The 19,685-nt window shown below is 42.0% G+C and overlaps 1 protein-coding gene across 2 annotated transcripts; it reads left to right on the forward strand.

The window, feature by feature from the left end:
• The first annotated feature begins 787 nt into the window (after positions 1-787).
• LOC147208703 (uncharacterized) lies at positions 788-19,003 on the forward strand. Of its 2 annotated transcripts, none has more exons than XM_086105984.1 (14): positions 788-2,728; positions 2,940-3,135; positions 4,582-4,818; positions 5,313-5,396; positions 5,594-5,713; positions 9,442-9,647; positions 13,452-13,518; positions 15,922-16,136; positions 16,279-16,384; positions 16,508-16,581; positions 16,669-16,761; positions 17,392-17,508; positions 17,606-17,703; positions 18,066-19,003. In XM_086105984.1, exons 1-14 carry the CDS (start codon positions 827-829, stop codon positions 18,292-18,294), a joined length of 3,744 nt encoding a protein of 1,247 aa, XP_085962110.1. In that variant the 5' UTR covers positions 788-826; the 3' UTR covers positions 18,295-19,003. The 2 variants fall into 2 exon arrangements, with proteins under 2 accessions (XP_085962110.1, XP_085962109.1); XM_086105983.1 differs by having other exon boundaries at positions 827-2,728; positions 4,561-4,818.
• The last annotated feature ends 682 nt before the right edge of the window (positions 19,004-19,685 follow it).

Consider the following 19,685-nt stretch of genomic DNA (forward strand, 5'->3'; position numbering starts at 1 on the left):
AAAAACTTTGTAAATATATTTTCATTTTAAGTGCGGTTGAAGTGTAATTAAACGCACTAAGATGTCAGCCTGCATACTCAAACCTTTTAACTGGTGATTTGATGCTCTCCTGTGGTGTGAATCACAATGGTGCTTTTGTTTTAGAACGGAGTTTGAAAATTTGTGTTCCCGCAATTGCACATGGCATTTAATGAATTTCTGCTGGCTCATTTTAGAAACGACTTGTCTGTGCTCTGTGTAAAGGATGTACAGCTAGTGGCTCAATGTGCTTTTTATATGGTGAAAACAATCATGAATAATTTGTTCACCCAGCTACTGTTACAATGGCAGACGTTGAAGAGTGCAAGCAAATGCGGTTTTGAAACCTCAAGAGTCATTTTACAACCATCGGTCTTCCTTTGGTTTGTGCGGTCGGTGTCGCCACAGTGGATCATCCTTTTCCATCTAAGCCGGTAGTTCGACATTTTTTGACACCAAGTACAACCAAAACAAAACAATTGGCTCCCCAAGTCCCCCTTGAATGACTTTTGTTATTGTGCCATAGTGTAGTCGACCTCTGCGTTCATCATAAACAAGATATCGATTTTATTGCCCATGGTGTCCACTGCGATTTTCACCCGTAAGGCTGAATTATTTTACAACTATTGAATAAGAATTTTTTTCACACTCTGGGACTTTGCATTTGTGGTTATTTAGAATGTCTAGTAATTTTTTGTTTTCCTCATTTACAGATGTTGATGGAGGATCAGCTCATTTGACGGATTAGCACTGCAAAGCGGATGTGTGTTTTCAGAACGTGAAGCTATTACGTCGGCAGAACCCCTAAATGTCTAATTCAACGATTAACCTGTCTTACGATGGATATGTTGTACCACACAAAGACGTACATCTATGTCTTCCTGCTGAAAGTCCTTACAACGATGTGTCCATTGATGGAGAAGCCAGCAGCTCGCCTAATATGCACATGCTAGATCACTTCCAAAGTGAAGGGTTGTTCGTGAATAACTGTCAAAGCACTTCCTCGCGAGAAGATGAGTTGTTCTGCAATGCAAGCATGAGCCTGAGCCAAACATGCTTCCCCACCCCTCTCAATGGCCATGTTGATTTCTGCAATAAAAGCTTGAGCGCACAAGGCTATCCAGACACAAAGGAGTCCCAACATTTTAATGGGACCAAGAGGAATGGAAGTGACACCGTTGTGACATCTCCTCCCGACTCTCCTGCAGAAGGCAAACTAAATTCATGTGAAGCCTCTCAAAGAGGATCGACTGAGAACAATAGCTGCTCCATGAGCTCTGGTGAAATGGTGTTAAGAAGCAACAGTTTTTGTTTGGGGGACCAGACCCTCTCAGTATTTTCTTCCCTTGATGAGTCATCCACCTCACCATCTGTCGGACATGCGGCATTGCACAATGACTCCCACATGCTGACCACGCCCACCCTGCCCGATGTTTGTGAAAAAATGACTGCGAATTCAGGGAATCCATACCTTGGCAAGACTTTCACACTCCCTGAAAGCTGCGAGCTTACCAGCGAGGAAGACGATTTGAGTTTGCCCACATCTATGGTTATGCCAAATGCAAATCGTGGGGGTCTCCAGATGACCTTTGTGTGTGATCACTCTCCAGATCATAAAAAACGGTTAGCTTGTGTTGAATCAGAGCCATTGGCATATTCCTCCCAGGCCTTTACACCAGACAAATGTATTATTTTCGTGCCTTCTCTGTCAACTATACAGGACACGGATAAGGCTAAACAGACTTCTACACCACTATCAAACATGGGAAACCAAATGCTTGCCTCCTTTTTAGAATCTCCTTGCACCGAAACTGCAGGCAGTCCAATTTCATACCCAACTGAACATCAACAAGCATTTGCCACGCCTACAAAACACGGTGCCGTGGGACTATCTCTCTCTACCAGAAAAATAAAGACAATGGAGATCAATTGTCTGAAATCAGACTCGAGTAATGTCAACTCTAAAGTTGTAACAAGAACTGTGACTGGAACAATGGTGTCCGGGTCATCTCCGCAGCATAAAAAAACGCAATCAAGCGTGCACAGTAAATGTGGAGAACGTCCCGAAGGAACGAGCAGGATTAGTCCAACTAAAGGAAGACATAACAATGCATCTGTTCCCCTTGTGATGAAAAGAGCCAACGGTGCTCAGAGACAAGTAAATCCAAGGGCTGCTCACTTGGGTTTCCCAATCACACAGTCACCTGAGAAGAATGTGGGCAATGGAAAGTGCAATCATAGCATGTCCACTGCAGCAATTAACTCTCCTGTTGCCCAATGTGGCAAGGCCTGGATGGAGGCGGAACAAAGCACTCAAAGTGACAACTCTCCAGCTCAGTCTACTGCCAACCAAACCTTCTGCTTATTATCACTTGAAAAATCCCCTGATAAAAGTTTGCAGAAAGATCAGAAACCAACGCCAAAGAACGCACCAAACAAAACGGCGGTCAAGTCAGGCTCAGCTTTGCGTCAGGTCAAGACAAGGTTTCGATGTTCAACGGAGACTTTGCCTTCCTCACCTCAGTCCCCCAAGCAAAGGAAAACCATTTCAAAGTCCTTGTCTGCTGTTACAATTCCAAGACAAGAGAAGCAAACTAAACCAGCAACCCTCAACACCTTTTCCCAGAGTAAACTGGCCTTACATACTGAGGCCTTCAAAAGACCGGCTGCAAACCAGAGTCCTAGAGAAATTAATAAGATCAGCTTAGTCGTAAGTAAATGTCATACAAATAATATGAAAATCAATGATCCATCTCTTTCAAAGTGCCATTTGCCTTAATGTACCTTGTAAGAATTGCAAATGGTCTAGACGTGACTGTTCCAAATGAAACGTCTCTCAAATATCGTGTGTATGTTTCTCTGATTTATTGGTCTCAACAGAAAAAGTAAAAGCTGGGAATATTACACCGATCTCTTTGCAGACAGAATCCGGCAGGGAGGGAGCAGCCTTTTCGGAGAACAGCAGAACCAAAAGACAAACGTTTCCAAACCAACCACAAGGCACATACCTCGCGCAACACCCCATCGCCGGTCACAGGCCTGCTCAGTCTATCAGGCAGCGAGTCGGAGATAATTGGGGTGGAGGCACCCCGCAGTCAAAGCAGAATACAAGTACAGGTAAGAGAATGATTACAATGCAAATACATTTTAAAGGTGTGGAAATGATAAACTATTGACTTGGTCGCAACAATATTTTGGAGAGTTTAGCAGCTTTTCCATTAGAGGGTGATAGTTACCGGTTTGTAAATCAGGGAAACGGACCTTCAAATAAAATCTAACTTCTGATTTCTTCATGCAATCTTAACATTATTTGTAGAGCATTTTTCATGCACTACATGACAGTGTTTTACACTGTTAAAATCTATGGGGTGAGATTTTCATGTTTTTTTTTTAATATATGCATTTATCATGACTTTTTTACAAATATTAATCTACTTGTAAAGTGTTGAAAATGCGTTTGTGGATCAGCAAGCCCACGCGTTGAATTTTGACACACATCAAGCAGTTTCAATGTATACCGTATTTTCCGCACTATCGGGCGCTTCGGAGTATAAGGTGCACCTTCAATGAATGTCTTATTTTAAATCTGTTTTCATATATAAGGTGTACCGAATTATAAGGCGCATAGAATCGAAGCTACAATACTGGCTGTGGTTGCGGTTGTATCCACTAGATGGAGCTACGCTTAAGGGAATACAATACAATACAATACAGCTTATATAGAGCTTTCACAACCGCTGCAACAAAGCGTTTACAAATCATTTAAAATACTACGTCCAAGAAATCAGAATATTGATCCATATAGAAGGCGCATCGGATTATAAGGCGCACTGTCGGCTTTTTAGAAAATGGAATGCTTTTAAATGCGCCTTATAGTGCGGCAAATACGGTATACACACACACACACACTCCTGCCGTTCTAAACATTCACATGGTAAAAAGCCATCCCTCCTTCCTCTCGGATGCTGTGTTGCTGTCGCCATTGAAAGCAACCAGCTATCTTCAGGATTTCGTTTGAAAATCGGCAACGGCGCCTTGATGTAATCTACTATTATGCGTTTATTTTGCACAAGTTGGGAAACAAAATACACAAATTTATTTGCCTACACCCAGAAGATATTTTACTTCTCTTTGTCCGACGTAGAAGAAGAAAGAGGGTAGCAGCAGAAGTACACTTTCGAACGCATTTGCAAAGTACGTTCAAACGCATTGATAAAATGTAGGCTAAACGCTAAAATGCTAAAACAGATTTTGCTGAACTGAATTCATGCACTGCAGACATAATAAAATCATAAATTGCTAAAATAATGTTGACTTCCTTAATTTTTGAGCGAAATGGTATAATGCAGGCCAAATGCTGAAAACATACAATGTTTTCACTTGTGCATGTGCAAGCATGGTTGTTTAAAATGTGAGAGCACCACTTTTTTTTTAAATTAATTAATTCAAAACGTTTTTACTGATGCATTTTGTTATAGAATATGTAGAATTTCAGTCCTGAGGAATGTGCCACCAAGTATTCTGTGTCCATCCTAACGATAGCTTCCCCATTCCATGTGATAGTGGGGAGTGGAAGGAATGGGGCAACAAGAGACTCATCCTTTGAACCAGCCTGGGCTGCAAGTGTCAAGCCCCAACTGAATGTATCCCGACCTTTCGCAACTCCCACGCGTCCCTCTTTTGTGGACACTCCCTCCATTCCTGCCTCTCGACTACCGCGCAAGACCCCGGTGTCATCCAAGAGCCTAAACAGAGGAAGCATTCACAATGATCAGAATGAAGGTGCAGCAAGTTTACAAGGTGAGCCTAGCAAGGTTTTTACATTGGGGCATTCGGGGTCTGGGTGTGATGACTGCAATTTGAAATGAGGCTTTTGCTCATTGTGTTCAAGGATAAGATCAAATTTGTAATTTGGGCACGATGTGAAGGAGAGGGGCCTTAATAGTGACCCACTTAAAAGCAAAGCCTTGGCGAAAATCCCCCGCTGGAAAATCTTGCTTGGATTTAATAGCTCCGCATTTGCTAAGATGTTGAGGCTTAGCCACGTGAAAAAAAAAAAAAAATTCCATACTGTATGTTTTTTTAAAATGCCCTTTGAATGATTTAAGTCAAAGGACCCCAACCAACCACTTATAGGGCCGCACAGAGAGACTATTGCTGTCAAAGTGGTACACTAACATACCTCAACATTCAATGCCAGTTGGTAAAGTTGTTGTTGTATTGCAAGGGCTTCTGGTGATGCTGTCACGTGCCGTTTCGCACTTTTGAACTGCTTACCTATGCTTGCTTGACAGTTTCTGGAGTGGCTGCACGTAAACAACCCCCTGTTAAAACTGTTGCAAGACTCATACCAAGCCCTGGGAGGTGGACTGGACCAGGTAAGATCACAATCACTTACACATTTTTGCATTTTGTGAGACGTATGATTATGATTGGATTATTTTAAGCCATTTAAACAATTATCCCAAATAGAGTACCGTACGTACAGGATATTGTCAAGACTTTCTGATGAGAAATGTAACATTTTACTTTTGCCTAAAAGATCACTCATAGAGCGTGTATGTGTCCATGACAGTTGTTATACCGACTACAAATTCACCCACCTGTACCAACAAAGGCGCTTCTACTTCTACTCGGGGTCCTCTAAAAAGAACTCGGTCTTCTAGATTTGTTGGTTTAACACCAAATAAACCAGGTAAGAGTTTTGGGGGTTTTTTTCTTTTCTTTAACAGAGGTCACTGCAGTGAGTAATACCTAATATGGGTATGAATCTGACTACTTTTCCACCATGCCTTCCAATATATTTATAAAGTATCTCCCCCACCCCGCCAAGTGTCACTTTATGCATTTTGGGTGTCGTGCTACAATAAACTTCAGCCCATTGTTTGTAGTTGAGAATGTTGCATAGTCATTGCTGAGGCCAGCTATGTCATCATTTTAGCAAGGCTGCTTTCAGTCCGCTCACATTGACAACTTTGCTGAAAGCTGGCCTGTGATCTCTGCTCATCTCACTTTGCAGCAGCAGAAGTGAAGCAGTGGGAAAGGGAGTAACACTGTGAGAGCATGAAGAGTGCGATTGCAATTCCTATTGGCTATAGTATTCCTGCTTGCTCCTCCCATCACCACTGTCTACCCCCCCCCCCCAACCCCCTTCAACGCACGCGCGCACATAGACACACGCACACCTTCCTGTTTGGTCTCATTGGCATAGTTTTTTTTTTTTTTTTTTTTTTTAATGCGGGTGGGGGCAGCTCTTCCCTTGCAGAATTTTCGTGGGTCACTCGCAAAGATTATAACCAAGATATCATTGTTTTCCAAATACTTGTATATGTACACGGAGGTTTTCTACCTTGATTACCGAGAGATGTTATGGGCTCCAAAGCTGTCACCCTCAAACATCGTGCGTCTGACAGCCAAAGGTTTACTACGAAACATTCAACTGCTGTCAGGATGCTGGAAAACCACAGTGGTTTTTCAAGCAGGTTAGTCAACCTCATTCTGTTTTAATCAAATTGGCTTGGTTATATGGCCTCTGGTTAGTTACATTTGCAAACATCTTGGTATTGACAGTACTTGAGCTGTGCTGTAGACTGTGTGCCTCTATGTTTAGCTATGGCTGTTTGCTTGTCTCTTAAGCAGGAGGTTCAGCTTTCTTTTAACTACAGCAGTCAGTGTAATTTCATCCAGGGCAATGTACTGCTGGACGCAAATGAGATTAGAATGTTACATGACTTTCAATATACTGTATACGGTCGATATTGCATCCATGAATTGTTTTTTTTATCATTTGTGCAAAAGTCAAAAAGGAAAGCGCAAGAAAAGGGGGTCAGCAAAAGGACCTTTCGTATTGGCCATATGCAGAGAGAAAACCACTGATCTGGTTTCAGACTGAAATGAACCAAGGTTATTTAGGGCTCTGTTTTGAGCCCCAGTGACTGGAGATCAGTATTGTGGGAGAACTTGTTTGGATTCCCAGAAATGTTGAATGCTTTAATTGCCATTTTGATCTTGGATAATATAAGGAATTTCACGCTCAAATGTATTGCACTTCTTTTAATGGTATTCACTTCTTGAAACAAATGGAAGTACAACTATAATTTGGCTTGTGGCACTGGAGTGAACTCGTATAGTGTCCCATGAAATGTCAATGAGTATGACTGAACAGAATTTTCTATTATTGTGCGAACCAGGAACTCAAACGAACTGATTGTGACGTGATGAATTGCACAATTCATCATCAGTTCTATGCTGTGAGGTCTCCTTACATGCCAACAAAACCTCTCAGTAACTGTTTTAAAGTCTGCCTGGATTATTTTGATTTGTTTTGTTTGTATTTTTTTCCTTTGACATCTATGGTCAGAGCAAGAGGAATGGTCTATAATATTTTGCCGATTTGCATTTTTCTTGAGAGTCCCAAAAATGACTATGCACACAGCTGATGTGAAAAAGTTATCCAAAGTGAAAAACATGTTTGTCAAGACTATGCCATAATAGTAATAAATAATGGGAAAGAGGTTTGATGGAAAGTGCTTAGCTCAAGGAAGCAGCTTTATAAAAACATTTAATTATTATTTGAATAATTCTGTACGATCTAAAAGATTACCATCCTGAGTCACTGCCTTGGTCTAATCCAGGGTTTCTCAAATAGTGGGGTGCGAGGCTCCGTCAAGGGGGGCGCGTTTGACCTCGGGGAACATGCTTTTTTATTTTTTTACTGTCCTAAAATAACGTGCAGTTGCACCTTTATTACGTTAGGGGGCAGTGGCGCTCTCATTGGCAGAGTTTGCGCAGGGAGCATTCTAAGGGAGGAAATAAAACGAGGCGTATGTAGCGCTTGGCTTCACTGTGACTGCAGTGGCAGACGAGGAAAGATTGAGCTTACTGTGTCTAAAAATGTTGGTTGCGGACAGCATGAAGCTAAATAAATTAAAGCGCCACTTAAAGACATTACACCCCAATCACGCTGATAAGCTGCTAGAGTTTTTTTTCCAGCGAAAACGTGCCGAATATTGCCAACAATCATGCCGCTTTGTGACTGCTACTTCAGTAAACTAAAATACAGGTCCCGGCTAGACATTGAGCAGGAGCCAAGAGTTGCTGTGTCCTGCTTCAAACCTCGCCTCGAAAAGCTGTGCATTGAAAACATGCTCATTGTATCCATTAATCCAGACATCATCTTTGATTTAAAAAAAAAAAACAAGCACAAATCATTTTATATATTTTTGTTTTGCTGGTTGATTTTTTTTTAATATTGTGCTCCTGAGATAATGTTGATTAGTTTGAATGCATTATTAGTTATTGATTTTCTGTAATTTTATTATTCAGTATCGTATGGTTTGACATCGTCAGTCAAAAAAAAATTAGTTAAATTAAGGATTTAATGTAATTGTTGAATTTCAGATGCACTTTAAATCTTTTCTGTTCCAGTTACTAAAGCTATTCTTTGACAGAAAATAATTGAGAACCACTGGTCTAAGCAGAGGCTTCCTGTCCAGTTATTCAAATGATTGAGAGCTTGAATGTTTGAAATAGAGTAGATTTTTTTTTAATGACCATCTATTAAGGAACCATTTTTTAGGTGTAGATCTGAGCAAAGTAGATTTTGCTTGATTCCGAAAATTTTATACATTTTCCCATTTCCTCATCCTACTCCACTGCAAAACCTCAGGGTATACAAACATGGATTCATGTTCAGCGCTGATGTTTGAAAGTGACGGTTCTTGTGCAGACAGCAGAGGGCAACCTCATTCAAATGAGACAACACGGAGCTTTTGCTGAGAAGCAGCAAGAATAACGGTTAGATCCTGTTCATCAAAAGTGTATAAACTTTAAATTTGAATAGAATTAAAACAAAAAAAATTCACATGGTGTTATTACATATTTTGCAAGCTGCCTTACTAGACAGCTTAACAAATAATAAGCAATCATGTGTTTTTGTTCATGGTTTAGGTATTTTCTCTTGTTTGTTAGATGCTTATTGTCCATCATATACGTGTGTGTGTGTGTGTGTGTGTGTGTGTGTGTGTGTGTGTGTGTGTGTGTGTGTGTGTGTGTGTGTGTGTGTGTGTGTGTGTGTGCTGATGTAAATCGAGACTACACGAGCAGAACACGCTGCCCTTGGTGACCAGGTTCACAGAGCTCTCAATCGAATTAGGAAATGGAAAACCAATTTTATTTAGAGGATCCATTTTTATGCCAGGCTATCTCTGAAGCAGCACTGGGAATTGTCAGTGCACTTGATTGGACAGCACATCTGCGAACGGGAGAACCATGCTTTAACAGTGGAGCTTGCTGAATCTTTTAAGACGGCGTCGATTTGAGGGTGGTTTTACTGGCCTGTATATAGTAGTGCACTTATGGAAAGGGGATTGATGATGATCATGAATGTTGTCACGACCCTCAATGCGTATTCTTTTACAGTAGACAAGAACAAGCCCAAGACTTGCTCTCGGCAACAAGCGTCAACATCCCAAGCAAAACCGAATCATGGACCTCCTAAAACGGTGCCACCCAGTCATCCACGGGATGGCGGAAATGATCAGAGGATCCAGAATCTTGGGGAACTGCTTGCAGCCTCTAACTGCAGATTTGAAGCCGTTAGTATCGTCTTGCAGCGAGCGCTGGCTGAGGTAGGGTAATTCGGTTGTTTTTTGTTGTTGTTGTTTTTTTTTAGTTCCCCAGAATTAAACTAATATGTCAAATTGTTTGACAATAACAGTCAATTCCACTGATAAAATTGAATTCAAAATGTTTTTGTTTAATTACTGTGCATGTTGAAGTGAAATAGAAAATTTTTAATAGCTTTGTCCTGAGTATGATAAGTAATGCAACTCAACATACCTGTATGTCATGAACAAAACCTGATATGACCCAAATGCCCTTTCTCTTTACAATGCCTGATGATGATATTATCACCTTTTCTTTTTTTTTTTTTTAAACATGGATATTTAACCACCTTGTTTGAATATGGTGTGTTGCGCGGTGTCATGTGACTGGCTTCCAGGAACCAGTACCTCCGGGAATTATACTTGCCATCATGTGTAATGAATGGGCGTGTTATATCAGAATACAGCTTAACTGCAGTCACCTTGCTTCCTCATTTTATTGTTGAAACAAAATTATGCCTTGGGAAAGAAGACAGTCATTATCTCTAGTTACATATTGGTTTTTACTTTTAGTTGTTGAATACGCATTAGCTTAATTGTGAGTGGGCAAAACGAAGGGTTTTTTTTCCATAAAAAATATTAAAATTACAATTGTGATTCTGAATGCACTGAAAATTCAACGCTTACCGTAAAATATTTATATATGCATTTATTTCTGTAAAATATGTGAATAAACTGATTGGCGGTGTTACGATAAATATGAATTTTAAAAAATATAGTGTGTGCCCTGGGATTGGCTGGCAAACCCTTCAGGGTGTCCCCCACCTGCTGCCCGAAGACAGCTGCGATAGGCTCGAGCATCCCCCCCCCCCCCCCCCGTGCGACCATTGTGAGAATAAAGCGGATCGGAAATTGGATGGATGGATAAGCACACTACACCACTAGACCTTTGTTGCACCACTAGAATGTGGTGGTATGGCACCAATTTGAAGAAAGGGGAGGAAACGGACTGTTTTACAAAGTGAAACTGTCACTGAATAAATTTTATGTCGCGTTTATTCCCCCTAACTAGATGTCAAATCATTTTTTCTGCTTTGCCATGTGACTCTGTTCTGCATAGTTGCAGTTGCATAATTTAGGCCTCAAGTGAGCTTCAAATTGGTTTTACAACAAAGAACTTTGATAACATTAAAGCATATGTGACCAGATTGTTGTCGAAGCGCCCTGTGTTGGAACTGTCCATGTTTATAGTACAATGTCCCACTGATACATTTGATCCAATCACTCATCCCTGCATCGTTGCCCTCTTATACTTGGCAGGGTTGAGAAATTGATTGCATCAATAAATGCAAGGCAGTAGTGTCGTTCCCCTCAGCCTTGCTCACTTCCTTTCACAGCACACAATGCACATAGTATACAGCAACTCCATGTGCAAAATATAAGTTGCCGTACTTAATTAAAATTCCATATAGAGTGCTGTGACACGAAGGATCCTTATAATTGGGACGGTTATTGTGTGCCAGTAGTGCACAGTGGAAACTAATTGTCATTCAAAGGCCCAAGAATAGATGGATCTCCCATCACAGCGTGAGAATGCCCCAGCTGTTGGCTTGATATGGTCAAATGAGCTAGTGGCCATACCACTTAGCCAGCACCACACATTGTTTCTTATCTTCTGTTTGCATGGTGTGATTATGTAGCGGACAACTGGGTGTGAAAACAGCAGGCACACGTAAATAACTTTAAGGTACTTGTCGACTTTGTCGTTCAAAATAACATGATAGGATGTATTTATTAAATGGCAAGCTAGCGATATTCTGTGCCTGATGTGCATCATCTTTATGTACAGCGGAGACAATATTAAAAATTCAAAAAAAGAGGTCTCACAAAGATCTGTCAATAACTTTTACATGTATTTATAAAGTAATAAATGCTGCTGCTGAGTTTAGTGTTTCATGAAAAATACGGGGGTGCAAGGTGCTTTCCATACTAAAAAATGTCAGTCTCCACTGTAATCAACTTTTGTCATTCCTTTTCCCTGAACAAAACATGAGAGCAATTTTTGTCATCCAGTGGGGTGTTTGCGAACTGGCCTCTAATTCCTTGGCATGGCTCACTTTGGTCCTCAAGCTGCATACCCTCAGTGCCTGAGATTAGTTGCTATCAAGTGAAACTGGACATCTGATCTGTCGCTGTAGGAAAAGGGTGTGTAAACAGTGGAATTGTGAGCATGAGGTCCACCGAGGGAGTGTTGCCAAGGTTTTGGGGATGATTTATTGCTGCTTTGGATGAGAATGGGGGGATGGTAATAATTGAAAGGCTCTTTCCATATCCCCCTGGGAAGGTCACTTCCCATCTTAAGGTCTGCCCCGTCATCTCTACAAATGATCTGGTTGCTCCATTCTGACTGCTTGCATGTGCTGTCTTAAAGTGACCTCACCTCAGTGGGGAGGAGTCTTTTCTTCCTTTGGAAGCCTGCCCCTTTGTGTGTGTGTGTGTGTGTGTGTGTGTGCGTGTGTGTGCGTGTGTGTGTTTTTAATACAGTAGTGCACTTAGCAGTCAGTTAGCTCAGCTGCAGAAGCAGCTTGTCATCCAGGACGATACGAGTGGAGGTGGCGAGCCCACCTAGACTGCTGCTTGCCCTGGCTGACTTGGTGGGCCTAAACCCCAGTGGGGGACACGGGCACCCAGAGATCAAAGGCTGATGCCATGGGCTGCACAGGCAGCAGAGCATGCCTCATTGCTCCCTGTGCTGCAAAGCAGGTAAACTTGCATTGACCCCTCATTTGTAGGTGCTGTTGTACATCGCAGATGGAAGGCTTTTTGGCACGTTTCATATTGGAGAGAGATGTTTGGCCGACCTTTTCTCTTGATTGTTTTTTTTTTTTATTTAACATCTACATTTATGATGTTTGCATCCGTGGTGTCACGTGTTGTGTAGTGTTTCATAATTAGGGATCGGTAGATGAAATATGAACAGTGAATGTGTCATCTGGAAACCTTGAAGAGCACAGCAGCATGTGCTGCTTCCCCAACAGGGCAGAGACAGAGGAACTGTGCCAGCAAAAATGATAAACTAACACTGAACACAAGTTGACGATCAAGTTTGACTTTTTTTCTCCTCCCCTTATTCCTGAAGTTTACTTTTGGCAGCAACTGTAGTTATATTGCAGTCGTGTATTTGGTAATGCCTTAGTTTGAATGACATCCTTGTCATGTCTTTTCATTTTATTTTTGTATTCCAGGGGTCACTGACCTTTTAGAACCTGAGAGCTACTGATAAGTGCAAAGGGCTACCACTTTGAAAGCTTTTTCTGAAATAACATATTTGCTCCAACTACGTGTAATGACATGTGTTTATTGTTATTCGGACCGGGGGAAAAAATGGGCTCAGTTGAGCACGAAAATTGGTCGTCAGAAATTTCTTCCTCAAAATGGGACGCGGAGCTTCTAGACAAACTTCTAGAAAAAATTGTTTGTGATCGCCATAGTTATGAATAATCATTTTGACATTCATTTATTTGAAGGCACTGATCGTGTTGGCCTTTTCAAATGATCACTGTTACACCATTCTTAGAAAATCGCAATGCCCAATCACTGGCGAGCTGTTTTTTGGAGCAGGCCTGTGGCCTAATTGTGTGTTCCTCGGGGGCTCCCGGGTGCCTGCCGACACCACATTGGTGACCCCTGGTGTATTCTCTTCAATAATACAAATGTTGCTTTCTTGTGTTCTGAACTTAGAAATTTAAACCCTGTTAAATATTTGTCCGATTTTTTCCAAAGTCACTTTGACTTGACGTGCCGCTTTGTGTTTTCATTTCTGTGCAGCGTGATGAAGCCACAGGGCAGTGCAGCGAACTATCTCAGCAGTTGGTCAACCTCCGAGGAGAGCTTGGTAAGGGGAACCTGGCCTTACACTTGGCGATTGTACACACATATGGCACTTGATTCATACTTTAAATTTCATGTTTCATAACTGTTGGCCCATCAATCGACAAATGGTACTCAGTATGGGTGTGCATCTCTCCAATAAAAGACGAGTGGATACGTACCGATATGTTTGGTACGATACAAGTGAGTAATAATACATTTTCAAGTGTAGCGATTGAATTCAGTTGGGTTCCGATTCATTATGGTACGGCTGTAACTTTTGGTCATGTTTATCAATATGTGACGACAGGTAACAGCTCTCCAAAGCCCAAGCTACTCATAATCAGCAACATACAACCCATTGATGTTGATTCATACCAGGGGTGCATCTCTCATAAATGACGATTTGATCCGTATCTCGTTACATGGAGTGTGATATGGTTCCCTTGAATCAAATCGCCTCTCCAATTTGTAATTTCCCCATTGCGGGACAAATAAAGGATATCTTAAATCGGGTTTCATTACAACTCTAGTAGTAAGGCCACAATGTCATCTTGAAAAAGGTCAGACACGTTATCTTTTTATTCATTTATTCAGCTAGTTTGTTTGCTTTGAGCAGCATGTTTGAATCTGGTTTTTCGGCTTTGAGCAGAACACGCGCCTTCTGTGCAAGCAAAACATTAAGGAGATACCCCCCGCCCCCAAAAAAAAGAATTACCACACCTATCACAGAACAACCACTAAAATGAGCCTGTTCGTCATTTAGCCACTGTCATGTACTGTTTTGGGGGCCAGACCATCCATCTGCCTACCCATTCATCTACCACGAGTGCCAGTTTGTCCTCATTTTCTATTCAGGAATTTACCAATGTATATGTTTAGTTCCTGTGGAAGGCAGCCCGGTAGTCGAGTGGTTAGCACGTCGACTTCACAGTGCAGAGGTACCGGGTTCAATTCCTGTGTGGAGTTTGCATGTTCTCCCCGTGCTTGCGTGGGTTTTCTCCGGGTCCTCCGGTTTCCTCCCAGATTCCAAAAACATGCATGGCAGGCTGATTGACCACTCCAAATTGTCCCTAGGTGTAAGTGTGAGCGTGAATGCTGTGCAACAGTAGTATGGCTCAGTGTGAGCGCGAATGGTTGTTCGTTTCTGTGTGCAAGAGTAGTATGGCTCAATTTAATTGGTAAGGGATCCAACGGTGGTTTGGTAATGACAGTATTTTGCGATTCAAAAGGCATTCATGTTTTGAAGGTGAGCAGCCCAAATTCTGTCGAATCTCATTTGCGTGCTTTAACTTGAAAAAGGCTAATGTTTCCACGCAGTTTTCCGTCCACTTCCTTGAGCCTTCTGATTGAACAACCTTTCCAAATTTATTGGCGTTAATAGTATTTTCTGCTCATGCTATGCAGACACACACACACACACACACACACACACACACACACACACACTTCGTTACAAGTGCCTCGGGACACACACATGACTGCTATTAAGTTCTGAGCACTGTTCTAACACATTCTTTTGTTGAATGTCATCGAGCCTGACTTCAAGTTGACCTTGCTACATGTACTGTAGCAAGAAGTGTTTAAAAGTGTTCGTGTTCACTTGCAGGCTTCAAATTCCTCCTAAAGGAATCCATTGCATCCACCATATCTGTAACTGTTGCTCCCAAAAGTCCATCCCTTGTCACGCTGTGGGCCAGAGCCTCTAACTTTAGTTCTGGGATAAAATAGACCTTCAGTCATCATATGAGTCAAATGGTGTTTGCTGCAAGGGGTGGAATTGGATTTAAGGCTCATATGACCAGATCACAGTTGCACATGCTTAGCGGAATGCAGCTTCTTGGCCTCTGAATGCCTGAGCCTGATAGCTGGTCCCAGTGTTGGCTTTGCCTCCGCTCCTGGATCTGCTACGGTTATTCCAGTCTTCCAAAGGTGGTGCTTCACACGCCCGCCGTCCTTTTTTTATTCCTCTGTAGCCCACCGTCTTCATGTACAGTTGAAACTGTCAGACTCTGAGACATCAATGTGAATGACATATGGATGGATGGATCTATCTATCATCTGTCACCTTCGATGAACGCTGCATTATTGATTTATCGTAGTCGCTCACTATCAACTGCCATTAAGCGGCTTGTTGAGACAGCCTGAGCTGAAATCTTTGACCCATGGTCCAGTTTTCCAAATGAAAAAATATGTAACTTGTGGCCATCAATAACTTTGCCACAGTTGGCAGATAAAGTCAAGTATGTGTTCCATGGCATGAAAGAAAAAGTGCAACATTTCTATCTAAGGGCCCGATTCAGATTTTATATACAACAGCACAATTATTACAACCTTTCTCATGAAAGCTGGCACACATCTACATAACCTCACGGGATATCGTGGATATCAAACGGATGTATCCTAAAATGCATGTTACAATTTGCAGAGTGCTCAGTCAATTCATCTGGACGACTGGAAAAGGAAAAGCAAAACTTGCAGGATGCTTTGGAGGGTGCAATGCGGGGACTGCAGGAGCAGCACCAGAAGGACCTGGAAGAGATGGAGCAGAGACTGCAGGCCTTCTACCAGGCTGAGTGGGATCAGGTCCACCTCACCTACCAAGGGGAGGCAGACAAGTGCAAAGCTCTGCTACAAAAGCAGGTTTGCCCCCTTTCACACCCATTGAGTCTTGGGCCATCAATGAGCTCATTTACGGTTATTTGCAAGCTATCGTTGAATGCAAATCAACTTATTAGTAATACTGCGGGATGTCATTGAAGTGTTTTGCATGTGTCTCGAAAAGATGGAACAACTCGAAGTAAGTCATGACGCCATGAAGTTGGAATTGGAGCACAGCCACGAAGAGCAGTTGCAGTGTGTTAAACAACAACATGAATGGTCATTGGAAGGTGAGTGAGTGGAAACATCGTTTGAAAAGCTGCATTTCATTTGGAATTTGACACCAAATATTCAACTTGAGCTAATTGGTTTACCTGAATTTTTACCCTATTTTTTTTGTGTTTGTTCTTCAGAGCTCAGCAAAATCCACACTCAGCAACTGCAGTCTTTGGACGCAAGTTTGAAGGATTCAGAAGCTGCACTCTCTGTAAGTTGGACGTTTTGTCTCCCAACACAAATAACCTGTCACTATGTCAAGTCTTCCAAAAAGTGCCCTTTTTTTTTTCTTATGTAGGCACAGATTGAAGCGCTGACTCAGGAAAACGCTGACCTGATCGGAAAGCTAACAGCAGAGGAGAACAAAAGGAGAGAGCTGGCAGAAAGTCAGGTACTGGTCTCCATAACTTGGTAGGAAATTGATAAATCCAACCATGAACATTTCTTTTTCCTTGCCTGAATGGCTGGCATCATAATCTTCATTGGGACTAAAATACCACGACATTAAAAACACTGCCCTTTTAAATTTTTTAAAATCTTTTTTAATCTTTTCTAAATACACTGTTAAAACAAGTCTGCCTCTCATGAGTATTGATTCAGAATCCACTCAGCATTCTATCATGTAATTGTGGGAACTTCATTAAACCTTTCCCACCAGAGGGTTGCTCTCTGTAGTTAAATTATGCAATCAGCATTGGCAAAAACTCAGAAATACCTGGACCATGTGTAGTCACTTGCACCGCCTCAGAAAAATGCTGGAAACGGACAGTGGAAGCATTGCTACACCCAGAAAACAAAGATGGCTAAAAAATAAAAATAAAATAAAAAGCCCACCACATTAAAGCTTGTGTTCTGGGTATTTTAAGATAGTTTATCTCCGTGTGTGTGGTGGAGTCGGGGTGAGAACGCTCAAGTTGTTTTCTTATTTACAATGTGGTTGCATAATTGTCACTTGAGTGTTGATGCTGATTTACTGGAGTCCAGATATATATATATATTTTTTTAAACGCCCATCCTGTAGAATGACCCGCACACTGTGTATCTGAAGCAAGAGCTGGAAAGCCTGAAGGTGGTGCTGGATATCAAAATCAAACAACTTCACCAACAGGAGAAGAAGATGATTGAAATTGACGAACTGGTAAGATCTGGAACAAAGACAAGGGGATGCATACTAAACAAGAATTAAAATTGCAACCTTTTCAAGCGTTGCATTGTTCACTTGTTTTGTCCGCCAGCTTGAGAAAAATGTGAAGTTAGACGAGAGACTTAACAAGGTCCAACAGGAGAATGAGGACCTCAAAGCTCGCATGGAGAAATACGCTGCTCTCTTAAAGTAAGCCACCCACAGTCATCTTCCTGGAGGTTTTTCATCAGCAGTCAGCACGTCAGTCTGTCAGTCATCATTCCGTCGTGATTTCAGGCCGGCCCAGTCTGTACGTCGTTAAGGACAGCCATTTAGCCATTGAGAATGTACCTTAGACTGTCGTGTTCATTCTTCATTTTACCAATCGCCACACTTTTTTTTTTTTAACTTGGCTCTGTGTTCTGCTTGTGCTGCGTCTGCATGTGACATAGTACATATGGTCCACAACATGCACTGTTGTCGTCTGTCACCATTCGTTTCCTGTTTTGATTTGTAGAAGTATGTGGTTGGTGGTCTGGCAGGTTCTCTGAGGTAATGTGTTGAACTCGCAGGCAACTGTCTACAGAGCAGGCTGTGCTGCAAGAATCCCTCCAGAAGGAGTCAAATGTGAACAAGCGTTTGTCGATGGAGAATGAAGAGCTGCTCTGGAAACTCTACAACGGGGAACCGAGCAGCCCTCAGAAGGCCTCACCCAGCTCTACATCTCCATCCCACTCCTTCAGCTTGCAGTCACCTCGCAGCTCCGGAGCCTGCTCGACCTTCCCGCCTTTGCCCAGATAACGACTGCCCCGCCTGCTTCCGGGAAGCAGACAGACTAGTTGAAGGCGTCCATCTTAAAGGTCACCTTGTTGACCTATTGGTGTAGCACCATTATCAGTCTGTGCGGGTGGATCATATTTTTCAGATGAACTCTGAAATGATCTAGAATGATGCACACAAGCACTTAATAAGCAAAGCTATGCTGTTCTTTGTCTGTCTATACAAGGATTTGTGTGAAGGGGGGTGTCAAAGAATCTCAGTACTTGTCTGTCATGAAATACGATTTTTCTTGAAGCCACTGGATGCTTATTTGTTTTGAGGCTCGGCACGTGCACTGCATGCACATGGATGCACATATTTAGCCCTGCCGTGATCAGGCTGTGGATTCCTGCACCTTAAGTCACGTTTGAGGGTACAATTAAACCGAACAGTTTCAGCAAGACACCAGCTTGAATACTGTGGCAGGTCCAGTAACCCCCTCAAATGTGTCACTCTTCCTGTTTTTGTTGTTTGACCACGGGACCAATCCCAATTTTGAGTATGTTTTTGTGCATCACATCCAACTTTGTGTCTCAAGGAATTCTAACACGGCTCTAAGATTGGGGTTTGCTGGCAGGAGGAGGCTTTGCTTTAGCATGTCGTCTTGAATGTAAATTATATTTCTGGTGTGTTGGCGCTGTTTGAAATATGCAATATTTGGAATATTAATAAACTTGTATTTTAAACCTGCTATATGAACCATTTCTTTTTGATATACGCCTGAGAAAATGATGGCTATATTATAAGCCTTTGCAGAAACTTAAACACACTCTAGAATGCATGTGGAACTGTTCAATGGAGCAATGCTATGTGCACAACTTGCTATTCTCTAACAAGGGGAGCTCTTTGGCAAAATTCACGACAGGTGTTGTATCCATCAATTGCCAGGACCTTTATATGGTTCAGTTCAAATTGGTGTTTCGCAGTTGAAGCAGACCGCTGTTCGCAGTTTAATATCTTGAAACCAAGACATCTGACAATCAACAGTGCCTTGCCTTTGCGAGGCATCAAACGGGAAGTTCTGAGATAGATTTATATCTATATCTATCAATAGACTGTGTGTGTATATATATATATATATATATAGCAGGCATGGAAACTGCTACTGAGGATCAACAGATGGCAACGGATCCTTTTCGAGAGAGTGGAAGAGTAATAGCCATTGAGGTGGATGTCCTTGGGGGGGGGGGGGGGGGGGGGCGTTCCTTAGTTTCTTGTTGTGCTAGCTTGTGGGCAATGTTCATCCAAAAGTTTTGAGACGTTCACCTGTTGTGCATTTTAAGTTCATCCTGAAATTTCACCCGGAGGCCAAGTAGCCCCAACTTTTTGTGCGTTGTATTTATCAACAAAATTACCTTTTTTTTAGGCCCTAA

Source organism: Hippocampus guttulatus, chromosome 2, assembly GCF_054856545.1.
Source record: "Hippocampus guttulatus isolate MCC_2025c chromosome 2, RoL_Hgut_1.0, whole genome shotgun sequence".
Classification (NCBI taxonomy): Eukaryota; Metazoa; Chordata; class Actinopteri; order Syngnathiformes; family Syngnathidae; genus Hippocampus; species Hippocampus guttulatus.

Coding starts and splice junctions, on each gene's coding strand:
- LOC147208703 (XM_086105983.1), top strand. CDS start 827: ATGTCTAATTCAACGATTAACCTGTCTTACGATGGATATGTTGTACCA. Junction 5,714..9,441: donor TTTAACACCAAATAAACCAG/GTAAGAGTTTTG, acceptor CTTTTACAGTAG/ACAAGAACAAGCCCAAGACT. Junction 13,519..15,921: donor CAACCTCCGAGGAGAGCTTG/GTAAGGGGAACC, acceptor TACAATTTGCAG/AGTGCTCAGTCAATTCATCT.